The 16,623-nt window shown below is 37.7% G+C and overlaps 1 protein-coding gene across 5 annotated transcripts in view; it reads left to right on the plus strand.

Moving 5' to 3' along the window:
• Positions 1–16,623, plus strand: part of GNPTAB (N-acetylglucosamine-1-phosphate transferase subunits alpha and beta) — a 46,859-nt gene that overhangs the window by 27,064 nt on the left and 3,172 nt on the right. For 3 of the 5 annotated variants that reach the window (XM_030040232.1, XM_030040231.1, XM_030040233.1), the window contains exons 11-19: positions 1,290–1,413; positions 2,193–2,396; positions 3,536–4,644; positions 5,699–5,898; positions 6,167–6,386; positions 7,394–7,507; positions 10,085–10,170; positions 11,961–12,059; positions 15,734–15,901. In XM_030040232.1, coding sequence (XP_029896092.1) covers positions 1,290–1,413; positions 2,193–2,396; positions 3,536–4,644; positions 5,699–5,898; positions 6,167–6,386; positions 7,394–7,507; positions 10,085–10,170; positions 11,961–12,059; positions 15,734–15,901 — 2,324 coding nt within the window. Of the gene's footprint in view, positions 1–1,289; positions 1,414–2,192; positions 2,397–3,535; positions 4,645–5,698; positions 5,899–6,166; positions 6,387–7,393; positions 7,508–9,136; positions 9,279–10,084; positions 10,171–11,960; positions 12,060–12,180; positions 12,234–15,733; positions 15,902–16,623 lie in introns of those variants that run through there. The other 2 variants (XM_041129474.1, XR_003927089.1) reach the window with 2 other exon arrangements.

A 16,623-nucleotide genomic window follows, 5' to 3' on the forward strand; every position in this document is an offset into this window, starting at 1 on the left:
AATTCTTTTTGTTTTATGGGAAGTATTCAAAACAAAACAGAATCAGTTCTTCCATGGTAATGCTGAGGTTAGATGACGTTCAAATTGGTCTAATATTTAAATTTACCATTAATTACCTCTGTTCCAGACACCCATAGTATCTTTGCCCAATCTCTCTATATAATCATATATATAAAATTATTTGCTAAAAGATTTGTTGTTGCATGTTCATGAACATGCAAAGTGATTTAGTCTTTCAGCAGACCTATTATCAACAACTGGGGTTAAGCAAGGAAAGGAAACATTAGCAATAGTCATACATAAAGACTCTGGTTGCCAGCAGAGTTTCCATCCATGAGATGGATCTATAAGAGTGACATGGAGGAAAAAATTAAGATTTATATTTGTTATTTCTATTAAAGCAGTAAGTACACAAGACACTAGAGACCACCAAATCAAACAATTCATGCAGGCAGATGTGCACAGTTGTTCACACACACAGAAGCATTGTACAAAATTAAACTACCCCAAAATTACTGTTTCAGTACTTGAGGATGTTAGGAGGCTTTTAGTTGTTTTAAATCTTAAGGATGTAAGCATATAATTGCAAAATCATACCGTTAGTGTGTTTGTATTGTTCTTCAGTTATTCTTTCCAGTTATGATGATAAAGTCAGGTTAGGTGCAGTGGTGTTTGTGATAACCTGATCAGCAGGTGTTTCAGTAGGAAATGTGCTGCTAAAATCTTGAAACAATAAGGCCTAAAGGAAAATGTGTGTGGTTTTTAATGCCTCCCCAGTTCAAAGTACACACACCCCCACACTTTTTTTTGTCTTGGCAATTCTTAGAATTATTTAAGTCATAGAGAATCAGATGCTTCAGGGATTATGTTCAACATGTGCTGCTTATCTCATGACTGGTTAGTAATGAAGCAACATTTTGAGTCAGGAGAACAAGTGAACTGCAGAGCTATTTCAGAGTTTAAGTTCCCCCTTCTTATCTGATAAAAGATAAAATATTAATTTTTTTATTGGAATATGGTTTGCAGAAGTAGATTTGGGAAGTCCTGCTTTCTATTTCTGGCCATTGCTGCCTTTTTGTATGGCCTTGGAAATTCTTCAGTTCTTCCTTCTGTTTGAAGGGATAACATTTACTTCACAGGTGATAGGGTTTAAATGCTGTTTGTAAAGCTTTGTGAATACTTAAGGCACTATACGCAGGGAGGCATTATTTAAGTGTCTGTGTTCCAAGAAACAAGCTCAGTTGACTTCTCTTTGCCAGTCCTTGTCTCAGACTGTAATGTTGTTCCAGGTTTACTTGACTTGGCCTGTGCCAAACTGTGCTGAGGGATGTCCTGGCTCATGGATTAAAGACGGTTACTGTGATAAAGCCTGTAATAACTCAGCATGTGATTGGGATGGAGGTGATTGCATTGGTAAGACAGCAGTGTTAAATTTAGAAAAAGTGAACTGTTGTTTTCTCTTATAAAAATAATTCTGTAATTTGTCATTCTCCTATAACTACAAAATTTACCTCCTTTAATAATAGTAAAAAAGTTGGCTTACAGATGAAAACCTTATTTCTTGCAAACTACAAATATCTATGGAAAATGACAGCAAATAGTAGGGCATTGGAACATCTTTCTTTGGGTACCAAATTTGACTAGCTTGAAAGGAAGGTTTTTAAAATTCAAATTATTATTATTATTATTATTAGTAGTAGTAGTAGTAGTAGTAGTAGAATATTATATATTATTTGGACTCAGAACCCAAATAACAACAGGACTGTGGAGCTGCACCATGAGTTTCTAGATCGAATTTTCAGGACTCTAGGGTAGGAAAATGAAGTGGTGCTTTTGGATTGAGGAAGCGATATCACTCTAGGGGGCTGTAAAGTCAAGACTGCAAGCACGAGAAGTAGTAAATCAGTTTTCTGCCTGTCTTTTTGAAGTTAAGACAAAATATGTTGGAGGTTTTTTTTGCAATTTTAAGTCAGTTCCTAAACTTCAACAGTGAGATTGTGCACACTATAGATTATTTTACAGTAACTCATAGAGGTCTATTAAGCATTTGCCCCATTTTAATTTCACTGGTGATAAGTAAGACTGTTGACTCTTCAGTCTAGCTTTAACACTGTGGCTTAAAATGTGCCTTTACTTGGAAATAAGGATTTCAAATGACTGGGTTTTTTTGTTTTTCTTTTCTTTCCCTGTAGGTAACAGTGGGGGTAGTCGCTATGTTGCTGGTGGAGGTGCAGTTGGAGGTATCGGGAATGGACCACCATGGCAATTTGGTGCAGGAATAAGTGGTGTTTCATACTGTAACCAAGGCTGTGCTAATTCCTGGCTAGCAGACAAATTCTGTGACCAGGCCTGCAATGTCCTTTCCTGTGGATTTGATGCTGGTGACTGTGGCCAGGGTATGTAAAATACATCGCCGATAACTTTCTATAGGAATTCTCTTTAATTGCCTGACCTTTTTGGCTTATCTTTACTCTCAGATTGGGCTAAGATGTCCTGTACAGAGTTGTGGAAAAGAGCTGCTAGCAGCTGAAGAAAAAAGTCTTGTATTCACTAATCCAAACCTGAATCAATATTATATGCTGCTTTATTAAATAAAACCGTTATTGACCAAGTATGGGTGGGGTGCTTGATACTTTACAGAGCAGCAAGCATCAAACTCCTTGCCCCAAGAGGCTTACATTTTAAATGGAGAAATTACATTTCAGCTATGCAAACAGTCTTTACCTGAGTAAGGACAGCTGACTTGATGATGCTCGTAGTGGTTAAAAAAATTAAAGAACCTCTCTGATACTGACAGTGTGAGTTCAAGCCTGGCTCTGGGCTCTTGCCAAAGGCTACTTTCAGTCACCTGAAGTTGTCCGAAGTTTATTTTGATATGAAAGACTAGCAGGAATGAATGAAGTGATTGAGAATGCTGTCTGGTATAGGTAGGGGAACAGAAGTGGAAGAAATCAGCCTGTTTGAAAGCGTAGAGGCTCCCCGGCATCTCCGCTCAGACGAGTGTGTTACGGCTATTCTGTTGCTGGCAGTGAGGTTTTGTTCATGCGAGAGTAGAGAGATAACTGTCTTCTGCTGTGGGAGGGAGAAGTTCGATTCAGCCTATCTGGTTTGGGCAGTCTCAAATCAAGATGCAGTGTAGCAGTGAAATCCAACTCTTGTAACATTAATCTACTAAAATGTGGCAAAAATGTAGTACGGGCATTTTACTTATGACTGATACATAATTTTAAGTGACATGTGATAACAAGCCACTTAGGCTCTTCAGGTAGAGACTGAAAGAGTGATAAATTATACTGGCTTTTAGAGTTACCAGTGGAATGTCTGGCAGCTTTATATATCTGAGTATGCTCTAGTCATTCATTATTAAAGATAGGTGAGCAAGAACTGGGAGCTACAGTAAGTGTTCTTTCACAAAGCTGTCTCCTTGCTAATATAGTGAATCTAGCTGGGCATATTACAATTAAAAAAGACTGAAAGATAAGTGTCACACTGCAAATTGACAGAAATTTGGTTTGTGTCTTGGGTTTTTTTCCAGATCACTTTGAAGAGATGTACAAGGTGACGCTTCAGCTTAATCAGACCTACTATGTTATTCCCAAAGGTGAATGTCTGCCCTACTTCAGCTTCAGTGAAATAGCCAAGAAAGGAATTGAGGGTTCATATAGTGATAATCCAATTATCCGACATGCTTCAGTTGCTAACAAATGGAAGACTATCCACCTCATAATGCATAGTGGCATGAATGCAACTGTGATCTATTTTAACCTTACGTTTCTAAATAAAAATGATGAAGAGTTTAAAATGCAAGTAGCTGTTGAAGCTGATACTAGAGAGGAACCAAAACTGAATACAACTTCCATGCAAAAATCCAAATCTGATTTTAAAACTATAACTTCAATACCAGAAGTTGAAATGATATTTGAGGATATTCCTGAAGAAAAACGCTTTCCAAGAGTAAGGAGACGTCGAAATGGCACAAAAGAGAGTCTACATGAAGAAGTGGTAATACCATCAGTAAACGTGTCTCTCCTTCCTGAAGATGTTCAGCTAGCACTGCAGAACCTGGACTTAAAACTACTAAATGGTGATATCACTCAGAAAGGATTTAACCTATCCAAGGCTGCTCTCCTGAGACCTTTCCAGCTCTTAACTACGATAAAAAGTATTATAGGCCTGGAAAAGAAGGGTGTGCATAATCGTTCAGAAGATCAGAAGAACCATACCAGCTGGCAGAAGCCTTATAAAGATGTAAATGATGGCAAGATAAAAACAATAAAAGCAAGTGAAGAAGTTCCTTCAAGGCTTACGGGAACAAAGGGGACTGTTGTGACAATGAACGTAAATGAACCTATTTATAAAGTAAAGCCTAAAACCACAGTTCCCACCCAGAGCATGGAAAATAAAAATGAAACTCGAGAAAAAGTATTGAATGCACTGATATTAAGGGAAACCCAGAAATCAAAACGTACTGGGAATTTAGATACTGGAGAAGACGCACAGGGAATGGAAGGAGGAAAAGGGCCTATGCAGGTGGATACAAATGTAAGGGAGGGGCTAGGGGGAAGGAAATTACAGTTTTATGCTGGAAGTTATCAAGGCTTTTTGCCATGGGAGAAAAACAAGTATTTCCAGGACCTTCTTGATGTGAGTATCTTAATGCCATTGCTTATTGGAATAGTTGCATTTTTCTGCATATAGTGGAATACTGTTAATATGATATATACATTTGGAATCTGTCTTGTCTTTGAGGCAAATTCTGAGGTTTCTTGAAAGCTCCTTTTGACTTTTCACATAAAGTCTAATTTGTTTATGATTTGGGCCTCTCTTAGCTAGGTGGTAAAAGCTGAATAGCCATTTCTGTTCCCTTTCTACTGCCTTTTTTTTTTTTTTTTTTTTTTGGGGGGGGGGTCAGGTTTGGTTTCTGTTCACTGTATGTTGGCACAGTGCTATTGTTCAGGCATACATAGCACTACAACAGAAAGCTTAAATTTTGTTTTGATTGCTTTTATGCAAATATGGATCCAGTTTATTAAAAAAAATGCAAAAAATATGTATAATGGTAAATACTTGGGTTCTAAAAGTTAAATTGAAAGTCTGCCAACAAGACTGAATATCCAGACCGTGTCAAGAACATGTGTAGGAAGCTTCCTCTGCTTCCAGCCAAAGCATTTTGGCAGTTTTGAAAACCTCTAGAAGAGAAGATGGAGACTATGCTTCAGTTGGTAGCAACTGCTTTGCACTAATCCAAATAGCAAATGGGCTATGTTTTTAAAAGACTATCTATCTCTTTCTGTTCATCTGAGATGGGATTTTGCGTAAGGAATCTTTATATTCATAGGACTTCAGTTTATCAAAAATGGATGAATCATCAGCAAAAAACAAGGCAATATTACAAATAAATCTGATAGCAAACAGGAACTTTAGTGTGTGTGTGGGAGGTGTCGGAGCACAAATATTAAGGAAGTTTTTTATAGACTAATCCTCAAAGCATGAAAATTTTAAGGAAAAGGTTACCTTTTATCTTTTCTCTTTAAAGAGAGAACTAAGCAATATGAAGAAAAATATTCAAAACTTCTCTTCCCATTTTCAAATATTGGAAAGAGTTGGCAGCTGGCTGAAGTGTCATTTTTCCTGTGTGTTTAATGTTTTTGGTCTTCATGGTAGTGTAACCTTGATTTGTGCCTGTCCTGCTATTTAGGAAGAAGAGTCATTACTCAAACAGATGTCATACTTTACTGATGGTAAACATCTTGGAAGGCAGCTGAAAGATACATTTGCTGATTCCCTTCGATATGTAAATAAGCTTTTAAACAGCAAATTTGGATTTACATCTCGGAAAGTCCCTGCTCATATGCCTCACATGATTGACCGCACTGTTATGCAAGAGCTACAGGATATGTGAGTATGTCTTTGAATAATGTAAAACTGTAGGTAATTCTGTCTTTCTGTAGATGCTTTGCTATAGCTATTTCCAATGTGTTGATGGCTACTCATTAAAATTATATTTTGAAAAAGGAAATAGGGAATTTATTACAACATGATAGTTGTACTAAAATAAGGAGACATTTGAGGACCTTTTAAAATTCTAGATGAGAATTTGGTTTTTGGTACAGAATGTTTTACTTTAAGAAACTGGAGTACTAAATTAGTTTACATTCTTATATAGGTTTCCTGAGGAGTTTGACAAGACATCATTTCACAAAGTGCGGCACTCAGAAGATATGCAGTTTGCTTTTTCATATTTCTACTATCTTATGAGTGCAGTCCAGCCACTGAACATTTCTCAGATCTTCGATGAGGTTGATACGGACCAGTCGGGCATTTTGTCTGACCGAGAGATTCGCACGTTGGCCACAAGAATCCATGAACTACCATTAAGTTTGCAGGTACTGTTTCCTTACCAATAACTTTTAGAGTAACTTCAGTTTTAAAGTCCAAAACTGTTAAAATAAAATGAGTCAAATCTTTATTTTATCCTTGCTTATAGCATCTGTAACATTTGGCAATTCTTAAATTTTACCTGGAGAGTATAATGTGTTCTATTTTATCATTCATTGCTCTATGAAGTCAACAACTAAACTGAGTTCTAGCAGCATCAGAAAAATGGGTCACTGGTGTCTGAGTTCAAGCAAGCAGTTAGTGTTAGTTTGTCAGAAAAATGTTCAAGGGTAAAAGCCACTGTGAAGACTGGAATCCTGCTGTGCTTATTCTTGTTCTTGCACATGGTAAAAGACAGTTCATGCTGCAAGGAACTTGTGGCCTAAAGAAAGAATTGAAAAAAAGGGTAGTAAAGAGGTCATGCTAGTAAATACTATGACCATATACAAAGACTTACACTTCTGTTTTTCTAGGAACCTGATAAACAGAGACATAGTCTTTGTAGCACTTAGAGACAGTTGGTAGAGAACAAAATGTACTATTTCTGCTTTACAGAGAGGAATTGGCACAAACCAATGAAATAATCTGTTCTGGAAACAGCACACAAATTCATTGGCATAGCTGGAACACAGCCCTGCTTTACTGTGTTCCTGGCCTGTACCTTAACCAGCAAATCTTCTTCCTGTCCTTTCAGTTCACTTTTCTGTTTGTTTGCTTGATTTGGGATTTTAATATGCCAGTGCTGGTTTGGGAATTCTGTACTGTCCTGACATCATCAGTAAAGGTGTGTTTTTCATTTTAAATCAAAATGACATTAAGCATTTGCTTTACTTTAGGGGAGTCCCCAACAACTGGTCTGCTGAATATTAAGTTGTTTTTTTCCAACAGTAGCATGGAAATTTGTTATGTTGGTAACATTAAATATGTCTGTGCACCCTGGATTTTTAGGACTATGTCAGTGAGAAAACAGGATTATCTCTTTTTTTTTTTTTTTTTTTTCTTTTCTTTCTGTTAGGATTTGACGGGTTTAGAACAAATGCTAATAAATTGCTCTAAAGCTCTTCCTGCCAACATCACTCAGATCCATGTCATTCCACCAACTCAGGAAGCATATTACGATCCCAATCTGGTAAGAAACATTGGTCTTAAAAGATGCTTGGTTTCTTTCCTGAGCATGTATTTACTGTGCTTGAAAAGCTGGTTTGATTTCTAGAAGGAAAGTATATACAAAAATTTCTACTTGTGTGTACATGACGTGTTATAAAACGAAAATTTTACAAGCTACTACCTAACTTAGCCATTAATTTCCTTCAAAAACAGAGAAAAGCTGAGCTTTAGAATGGGATTTAAAAAGTCATCCTTGTTAGGAAAACTCAGTGTTGTGATCCAAAAAGACAGTAAGCCCAATACCTCTCTGATGAGAACTTTCAGATAAGTCTTTATCTGAATTATAACCCATGTATTTAAAAACTTGTTCAGACTAACTCCTTTTAACATCCAAAGATGGGCTGACAGGAACCACATGAAGTTCAGCAAGGAGAAGTGCAAAGTCCTGCACCTGGGGAGGAGCAACCCCATGCACTAGTATTGTGCTAGGGGCTACCCAGCTGGAAAGCAGCTTGGCAGAAAAGGACATGGGGTCAGGGTGGACACCAAGCTGAACATGAGCCGGCACTGTGCCCTTGCCACAAAGAAGGTGGTATCCTGGGCTGCATTAGACAAAGTGTTGCCAGCAGGTCAAGGGAGCTGAGCCTTACCTTCTTTTTAGCACTGGTGAATCCACACCTGGACTGCTGTGTCCAGTTCCAGGCTCCTCAGTACAAGGCACATACGGACATACTGCATGGAGTCCAGTGAAGGGCCATGAAGGTGATTAAGGAGCTGGAGCATTTCTCTTATGAGGAAAGGCTGAGAGAGCTGGGACTGTTCAGCCTAGAGAAGAGTAGTCTCAAGGCAAGATCTCATCAATGTATATAAATATCTGAAGGGTGGGCACAAAGAAGATGGAACCAGCCTTTTCTTACTGGTGCTAGTGACAGGACAAGAGGTAATAGGCAAAAACCGAAAACGCAGGAGGTTCCTTCTGAACATCAGGAAACACTTTTTTCTGTGAGGGTGACAAGCACTGGTGCAGGTCGTCCATTTGTGGACAGTCTCCATCCTTTGACATACTCAAAAGCCATCTGGACATAGTCCTGAGCAACTGGCACCAGGTGGCCCTGCATAAGCAGGGGGGTTGGACCAGATGAGCTCCCAAGGTCCCTTCCAACCTAAACCATTCTGTGATTCTGTGAAAATGGAGGTCTTGGGACTAGATGTTCCTTAAGGATTTAAGTCCTTAATTTCTATTTTAGTGGTTAAATTCTCATTAAAGCCTGCTGGAATTTAGGAATCTAGAATCTTTAGATCTGATAGTAATACCTAGATTTCTTCTACAATGAGAATTTAATTCCTGCATCAACCTATGCGTGTGAAAAAGATGTGTGGTTGTACTTTGCTAAATTCATGACCTGGTGTTTTATAGCTTCAAACTAATACTGTATCAAAGCAAAAATAATTTTGATGAGTACAGTTCATGAACTTTTGGGTAGTAGAAGAGCATTATTGATCCCCAGCACTTGCAAATCATAGTACATAGATCTACAATGTACATGTAGATAAATGTATATGGACATTGACTATTTTTTCTCTTCTTTTTCTTTTTTTTTTTCTCCTTTCCTTCCCTCTGGACATCTATCCTGCCTTGTGTTCTTATCAGGTTGTTTTACAAGGTTTTAAAAATATTTTCCCCTAAGTCTGAATTCCAGCAAAGTTCTATATAAAGCCATTCTGTCAGCCTGATTTGAAGAAATGGAGGTGTGGATTTGAGAATCCTGCACAGTCTGAGGACATTACATCCAGTATAGCCTTCATTTTGCCTCTTTATGACTCTCAGTTTAGTCTGTAAAATTCTGTGAAGTAAAAACTTTGAAGAGTAGTAGTAAAGGATGGCTGCCATGAATATGTTTTAAGATGGGGTTAAAAATAAGTCTCAGTGGTTGGGAACAATGTCAAATTACTTTAATCTTTTTGGAGAGTTAGTAAAATATTACTAATCTAAGCAGTAATGCCTAATGTACTAATGTTACCAGTCAGTTCAAATAGTGACAAAATAGCATTTGTGTTTAGCACAGAGGCCTAATTTATTTTTACTTCTGTTGTCTGCAACAGCTAAACTTCTTGGAATGAGTCTACTACCATAGAAATATCCCTTGAGAATAGGGATTTTATTTCCCAGAATTGTTTCAACATAGCTTGTGATAGAAATAAGGCCTCGCGTGTATCAGCTGTTCTGTGGAGTTTGCCTGGCTGGTGTTACTGGTGGCCTCTACCAGAGGAATGTCAAAGACAGCTGTCAAATGAGCTACAATTTCTGAATATTTTATTGAGGGTGAAATCTAGAAGTTACAATGTTTTTGCCAAAAATAATCTTGTATTTTTCATATAATATTTGTATGCATAGAAAATCTTGATGTTATGCACCAGTATCTTTTGTTTGTTTGTTTTTCCCCTTCAACAGTTGATCAAGAAACTGTTGCTTTTCATTCTAGGAGAGTAAGCATATACAGGCCTTTCTAGCTGTAATATAAGTTTTCTACAAAGTACATCTTTATAACAGACTCTGTAATTTTCAGTAACCTATAATCTAAACAATGTTTTCTTCCAGCCTCCAGTAACAAAAAACCTAGTGACTAATTGCAAACCTGTGACTGACAGAATTCGTAAGGCATACAAGGACAAAAACAAATACAGGTATGTTGTTACAGTCCTGTGAAAAGCCAAGCTAGGTTTTGTAAAGCAGTAAGAAGAGGTATAAATACACACATACAATCTTTGGTCATGTATATGTTAACAAATTTTAGCTCAATTTATTTTAACAGTGGAACTGAAGAAACATACTGCTATCTATCTATGTATGTTTCATTGTGCAGAATGGTGTGACTTTTTTTGTTTCTTGTTTAGTAGACTTAAGTATTTCCATGCTACTTTTGTCATCTTGGGCCAGATCCTCATTTGTGCTGTACAACAGTAAGCCAGAGTATGTTTAGATAGCTATACAAATTGACTATATTATATATATGAGTAAGGGCAGTTAAAGTAGCATAAAAATGAGGAAGGAGCCTGTCCTGTACCTAGAAGTTGTAAATCTGCTTCATCCTTTCTTCTACTGAAGCTTAAAAAAAGGAAAGAACAGAAAAAGCATTTTAGCGCTAACTACCTTGTAGTTTTCCTGCAAGGAGGAGGAGCGACAGGTAGGGAGGGAGGGAGAGAGAGGGACAAGAAAAGGGTTTCCATACCCTTTTGGAAAGGGCAGGACAAACCATGATCATGACCATGGGTTTGAGTAATTGCATTTGCGTAGATCTGCCTGAGATCAGGTTCTCTCAGATCTTTCTTCTCTGAAACCTGCAAACCATTTGCATGCCAATGAGGCTGTTTGCTGGTGTGGATCTTACAGCTTTGTCTCCTGTCCATTGCCTCACCAGCAGTGTTGGGCAGGGGAGGGTGGTGGGGAGCCTCTGAACCATGCAGTTGCCCCGGGAGTGGCTACAAAGTCAAATAAAACTGTAGAATGAAAGAAGGTTACAGATGCTGCTTAGGGCAGCTTTTGGACATTATTATACGTTAATTCATAGTACCTCAAGTTGTGCTGTAAGCTTTATAAATAATTCCCTTCCTGGGAGATTTTATGCTAAAACTGAAAAGCCGACACAACAAATGAGATTGAAAAATGTTGGGGTGGGGGCAAGGATTTGCTGTGCTTAAATTGATTTATAGTAATATGTTTATAGCATTAGGATATATGCTGCTCTCTTGTTCTGTTGAACTCTAAAAATTGTGTTATTAGTTTTGTGAGCTTTATAAATGGAGTATGTTCTCAGGTGAGACTTCAGGGAGCAGGCAGGGTATTTTCTTATATCAAAGTAAGAAAGGTGAAAAATGTGTGATACCTCTAGTAAGGCTGTTAAACTGGGGTCAAATGCTCTTTCAAATTCAAGATACCCTTCAGAGATATGATACTTCTGCATTTCATATACTTGTTTTGTTTGCAAGTTATTGATTAGGTGGGTGAGGAAAGTTTTATTTGTATTTAAGGCTGTAGTTTTATATACTCTTCTGTAATTTTATTTCAAGATTTTTCTGGGCTTGGTGATTGGAAAATAGGAACATGTTTTCTCATGTCTGAAGTGTAATTGTAAATGACAATTGTAAATTGTGTGTGTTTAAAAAAAAAATTGCATAGTAAGCATTATGTCTACTCTCAGATCAATTGTTACTTTTATGCCAAAACTCTGAGTTTATATACTTTTTATTAGAATTCAGTTCTTCAATTTATGGGTGGCTACTAATAAATCTATAGGGAAGTGGCTCTGTGCAAGTGTTAGCTGAAAACTGTAAATACACTGATAGAAAGCAAATGGCAAATTCTAATGAAGGTTGGTCAGTCAGACTAGAAATAAGCTATTAAATAAAAGATGAATATTCATTGAACCTGACTTTAGGTTGTCTTATTAATGTATAAATCTTATTTTAACAACAAGGTTTGAAATCATGGGAGAAGAGGAAATTGCCTTCAAAATGATTCGCACAAATGTTTCTCATGTAGTTGGTCAGCTGGACGACATACGAAAAAATCCCAGGTATCGTGATTCTTGATTTGTATGAAGTTTTGAGGTGGTTTTAATTTTCTTTGTCAACTGTTTGAACTGTGTGTTGGAAAAAAGAATTTATTGCCGTGTATTTCTACGCTGTGTGTTACAGGGTAAGACCAATTTTAACCAAAAGTACTTCTCATTTTTTCTATTTAACTGAAGGTAAGTGCGCTCTCTGTTATGCCAGGGGTTATCTCATTAATTTGTTACATTTTTATGTATCTAAAACCTTTGAAAAGTTATAGATACACTTCAGCTATTTTTGAGGCTTTCATTTTTGTCTTTCTAGAGGGCATACAGTTTATGTTGCAGGCAATTTTGTTTTAAAGGAAAATCATTTTGATCTGCTTTATGTAGCAATTTTATTTTAAAACTTAAGGATGCATTTTTTTGTAACAAAATCAGTTTTGCATATCCATTATGCTTTCATGCTCTGTTACAACATGGCAAGTGGTATTAATTTTTTTTTTTTTTTTAATATTTGGTGAGAAAAAATCCAAAGCTGGAAGGTAGTCCTCTGTTTATCCAATCTGCACTGGTGAAAGGTTTAGATACCCAAATCTGGGAGTAGGCTCTGTAGTGTTGAATTAGGCTCCTGAAATGACTGAGATAAATGGCGAAAATAAATGTCCTGGAATACATTTCACAGCAACCACCTTGCAAAGCAAAGGATGCTGTATTTGAGGCTCAAGTCTGAATCTGCTTCGCAGAAACTTTTAACTATAGTCCTAAGCCCATTGCATAAGACTGGGGTTTGACAAGACATGGTGAGATAATTTGATAGGTAGCTGTTACAGAAGTGAGACAGTGCCTCCACCTGTCTGCTCTCCTTCGTTGCTCTTGGTTGCACACTTTTATCTTGCTTCTGTCTTCAGAAAACTGGAGAGTTCTCTGCCAATATAATGAGTTTGGCCTCAAGGAGGGGTCTGACAAGTATTAAAGAACAACAAGGAGGAAAGTAGGACCAGATACCTTCGGCCAGGGAAAGTGAAACCTCCTCTTGCAGGCCACAGCAAGCTATTGGGTAATCTCAGCTGCCTGTAAAGCTACACCATTATTTGCATTTGTAGATAAAAAGCAGGTTTTCACTTGCCTTTTACACTCTACTACTTGCTAGGTCATTCATTCAGGAAGGGGAATGCTAGTCTTGAGACATTTTGCACCTGAAGGTAGTTTGTATCTATTGCCGCTCCTTACAAGAGCGCCTTCTGGCCACATAACTCCTGCATTCCAGTTCCGCAATGACCCAGTTCAAAAGAAAAGTGGGCAGTGCCCTAACTCACCCAGCTGCTTCCTCTTCTTTCCCAATTTCTTTGTATCTGGTGGCTAGGACTTTTTTTTGAAATGTAAGTGTGATTTCAAGCCTTGTTAGGCCCAAGCAGGGCACATAACATGAGTTTCTCACCTTCAGTGTTCAAGTTCATGCTTGCAATCACTGGCTGCTTATTTTGAAGGGTGGTTGCTGATGTCAGACTTGATCCTGACACTGTGTTGATTGTGGTATGAGTATGCCTAATAGATTGAGGCCTTCTAGCAACTTAAAATTGAGCTGCCTATTTTGTGGAGTGATTGCATCCTTAGATGAGGATGTGTTTGAGTAGGGGTGTCTAATCTGTCGTCTTGGGAACCTCAGCAGGCAAGATGAGGCAGGTGAGCTGATCTGTCTTGAATCTTCCCTAATTTTCACATGATGCACTGGCATGCTATTATGGACTCAGCCTGAGACTCCATCTATCCATACCCTTTTGGTTTGGCTTTTTTTTTCTTTTTTTTTCTCTTAAGGAACAGTAGTGTATTGTAGTCCCAGATTGTTGGCTGCTTTGTGAAGTGAGGTTGAGTCAATTGCTTGGGCTGTATTCCTGCAACAAAGTATACAGCAGTACTGTAGTCATATGTTGTTAGCAAAGGAGAGCTGGCACAGCTATGTAGGCATGCCATTTCCTTCTCTTTGCCATGTTTTCCCTGCATATAAAACAATAACTATACACAGTCTTTAAAAACAGGTATTCGGTGCCTCTCTTGGGATGAACTAAAAGTATTGTTCACCTACTGATCTGCCCAAAATATTTGGTTTGCATCCTTAAGGAAAAAGTGAGCCATAATCATCTATGCATTAATTCTGGAATATCCAAAGGAATGTCAGAATTGGTTTCTATTGGATGGATTTTAAAAGTCTTTCCATTTGAAAGAGGTTAATACCCTCACCGCTCCCACTTACTGTGCTTTGATTTGCTATGTGTATAAGCAGGGATATACACTCCAGGAGTGCAGCTACTGCATTCCTAGGGCTAATGAGCTGCCAGTCCAAGGGACAAGGTCAGGGGTAGTGCAGTGTGAACTCCAAAATGCTTATAGTGTAGACATAATTGCCATAACTAGCTGCTTTGCATAGTGTTACTTGATAGTGTAGACACAGCCTGCTCATCTTTGAAGAGGAGAGGTGTATTTTATTCTTCTCAGATGTAGCAATTTGAACGACTGTTTATCCTCTGCGTGTAATTGTCTAGAGCAAGGTTACCAATTATGCCAGATTCAGTACAAACTGAGGAAAAGTGGTAATGCCCTGTGTAGGTCGATTCGCGTGCTCTAGAGTTCTGCCTGTTTCCAGCTTCATGTAGGAAGTCTGAACTTTGCTCTTTGAAAGAGCACACCATACTATAGAGAATACAGCTGACCAGAACTACTTATTTACAAAGGTTAGCAATTACAAGGCATATGTCACCAGATACGATTTCTCCCTCTGGGGAAAATGTAAGGGTCTTGTATCTCACAATATAAATAAAGCACATAACCCTGCCCATATATGGGAAAGGGAATTTTTGTTGTCAGGCACCAGGTCAGAGTGACCAAGGGTACATAGCAGTCTAGCACACTAGCTGCTGCTTTAGTTTAAATAATTTGCAGTAACTTAGACAGTTGTGTGTTTCTTACCTGGGAAATAACTCTCTGCAAGAGGCATTATTGGGATCATGCTTATTTGGTCACAGTGATTTCCAAATAAATTCTATCCAGGTGGTTGTTGTTTGTATTTTGGTTGATTATACAAGTTCAACTTTGAGTCTGTGATTCAAGTCATGTCCTGCCCAATTTATATAGTGTTCTGAGTAACTCAAAGCCTGGGGACCAAGCTTTGCCTTCTCTTGCACAATCTTCTATAGTTTTTATGTTGACTTTCTCTGAAGAGTGCAGCATATGCAGTAAAATATTAATAATTTAGTATGCTTACCTCCTACAGTGGAGCTCACTTTGTTATTTTAGATACTTTACTCATGATAATTTATTTAAAACTATAAAAACCCTTACCCAAATCATAATGCTGGCCCTCTAACCTGCTGTCTGTATCCAGGGCTCTGGGATGATGCATGCTAGTGCCCATTAGATGGCAGCATTATATAAATAGACGAGAGAAAAATGTGGCTTGTCATTGGATTCCTCAGAGGTTTTGACTCGCTGGCAGCCGTGGTGCTCTTAGAATTAAAACCAAATTAATTTAAAATAATGCAACAATAAGGAAACTGATTACCAGTATCAAATATATCAATTTGGTTTTAAAAGGACATTGTACCAATTTTGTTTAAAAGGATTCTGTGTGTGTTTTGGTTTGCCAATACCTTTGCTATATTATTAAATAAATATTCTAACGATTATTTCTTGCTTTCTAGAAAATTTGTTTGCCTAAATGACAATATTGACCACAATCATAAGGATGCTCAGACAGTGAAAGCGGTGCTTAGGGACTTTTATGAATCAATGTTTCCCATACCTTCCCAGTTTGAACTGCCAAGAGAATATCGGAATCGTTTCCTTCACATGCATGAACTCCAAGAATGGTATGTTTACGCAAGTTCTCTTCAAGTTGTTGTAGTGCGGTAGCATATAATTATAGAACATATTGGTACAAGCCATTTTTTTCACCAGTGTTGTCATGAAGGAGTTAATAGTGAAAATAACATGAAGAGATTTGAATGGACTAAAATTTGAGGCTTGCAGGATTTGGGTTTTGCTGGTGCTCATAGTCATCAACATTTCATTGATTGGCCCCAGCTTGCTTCAAAGAAAAAGTTGCGTTTTTTTAAAAAAACTAATTCAGGATTTCTGGCTTTCTTTAAATGTGGAAAAAAAAAACCCAACAACGAAAAAAACCCACATTGTTTGGAATGCTTGTTGCACAGGGGCAATATAAACTGTTACGTTTCTCACTAAGTGTTTCTTTTTAATCTGTCAGACAGCAATAATCAGCTGGATAATCATCAGAGAAGATAGATGTGTGTGTCACTTTTACATAATGTGTGAAATTTTTGTGTGTGTTTACCTCTTGCCATTTTATAAATACAACAACTTCAGAAGTTGGGGTAGTTGATTTGAGAATACAAGCAGAAGGTTGGCAAATACAGTGATAAAAATGAGTCAAGACTAGTATAGTAATTTTGTTGCTGATTAGCAAATTATAAGAAATAGCTGTTGGTAAGGAAAGAGAAAATATTAGAGGAACTGTAGGAATCAGAAGGATTGTAGGTGACAAGAATAGGCGTGGATTGTAGCGCTGCAAGCC

The sequence above is a fragment of the Aquila chrysaetos genome, chromosome 17, assembly GCF_900496995.4.
Source record: "Aquila chrysaetos chrysaetos chromosome 17, bAquChr1.4, whole genome shotgun sequence".
NCBI classification, from domain to species: Eukaryota; Metazoa; Chordata; class Aves; order Accipitriformes; family Accipitridae; genus Aquila; species Aquila chrysaetos.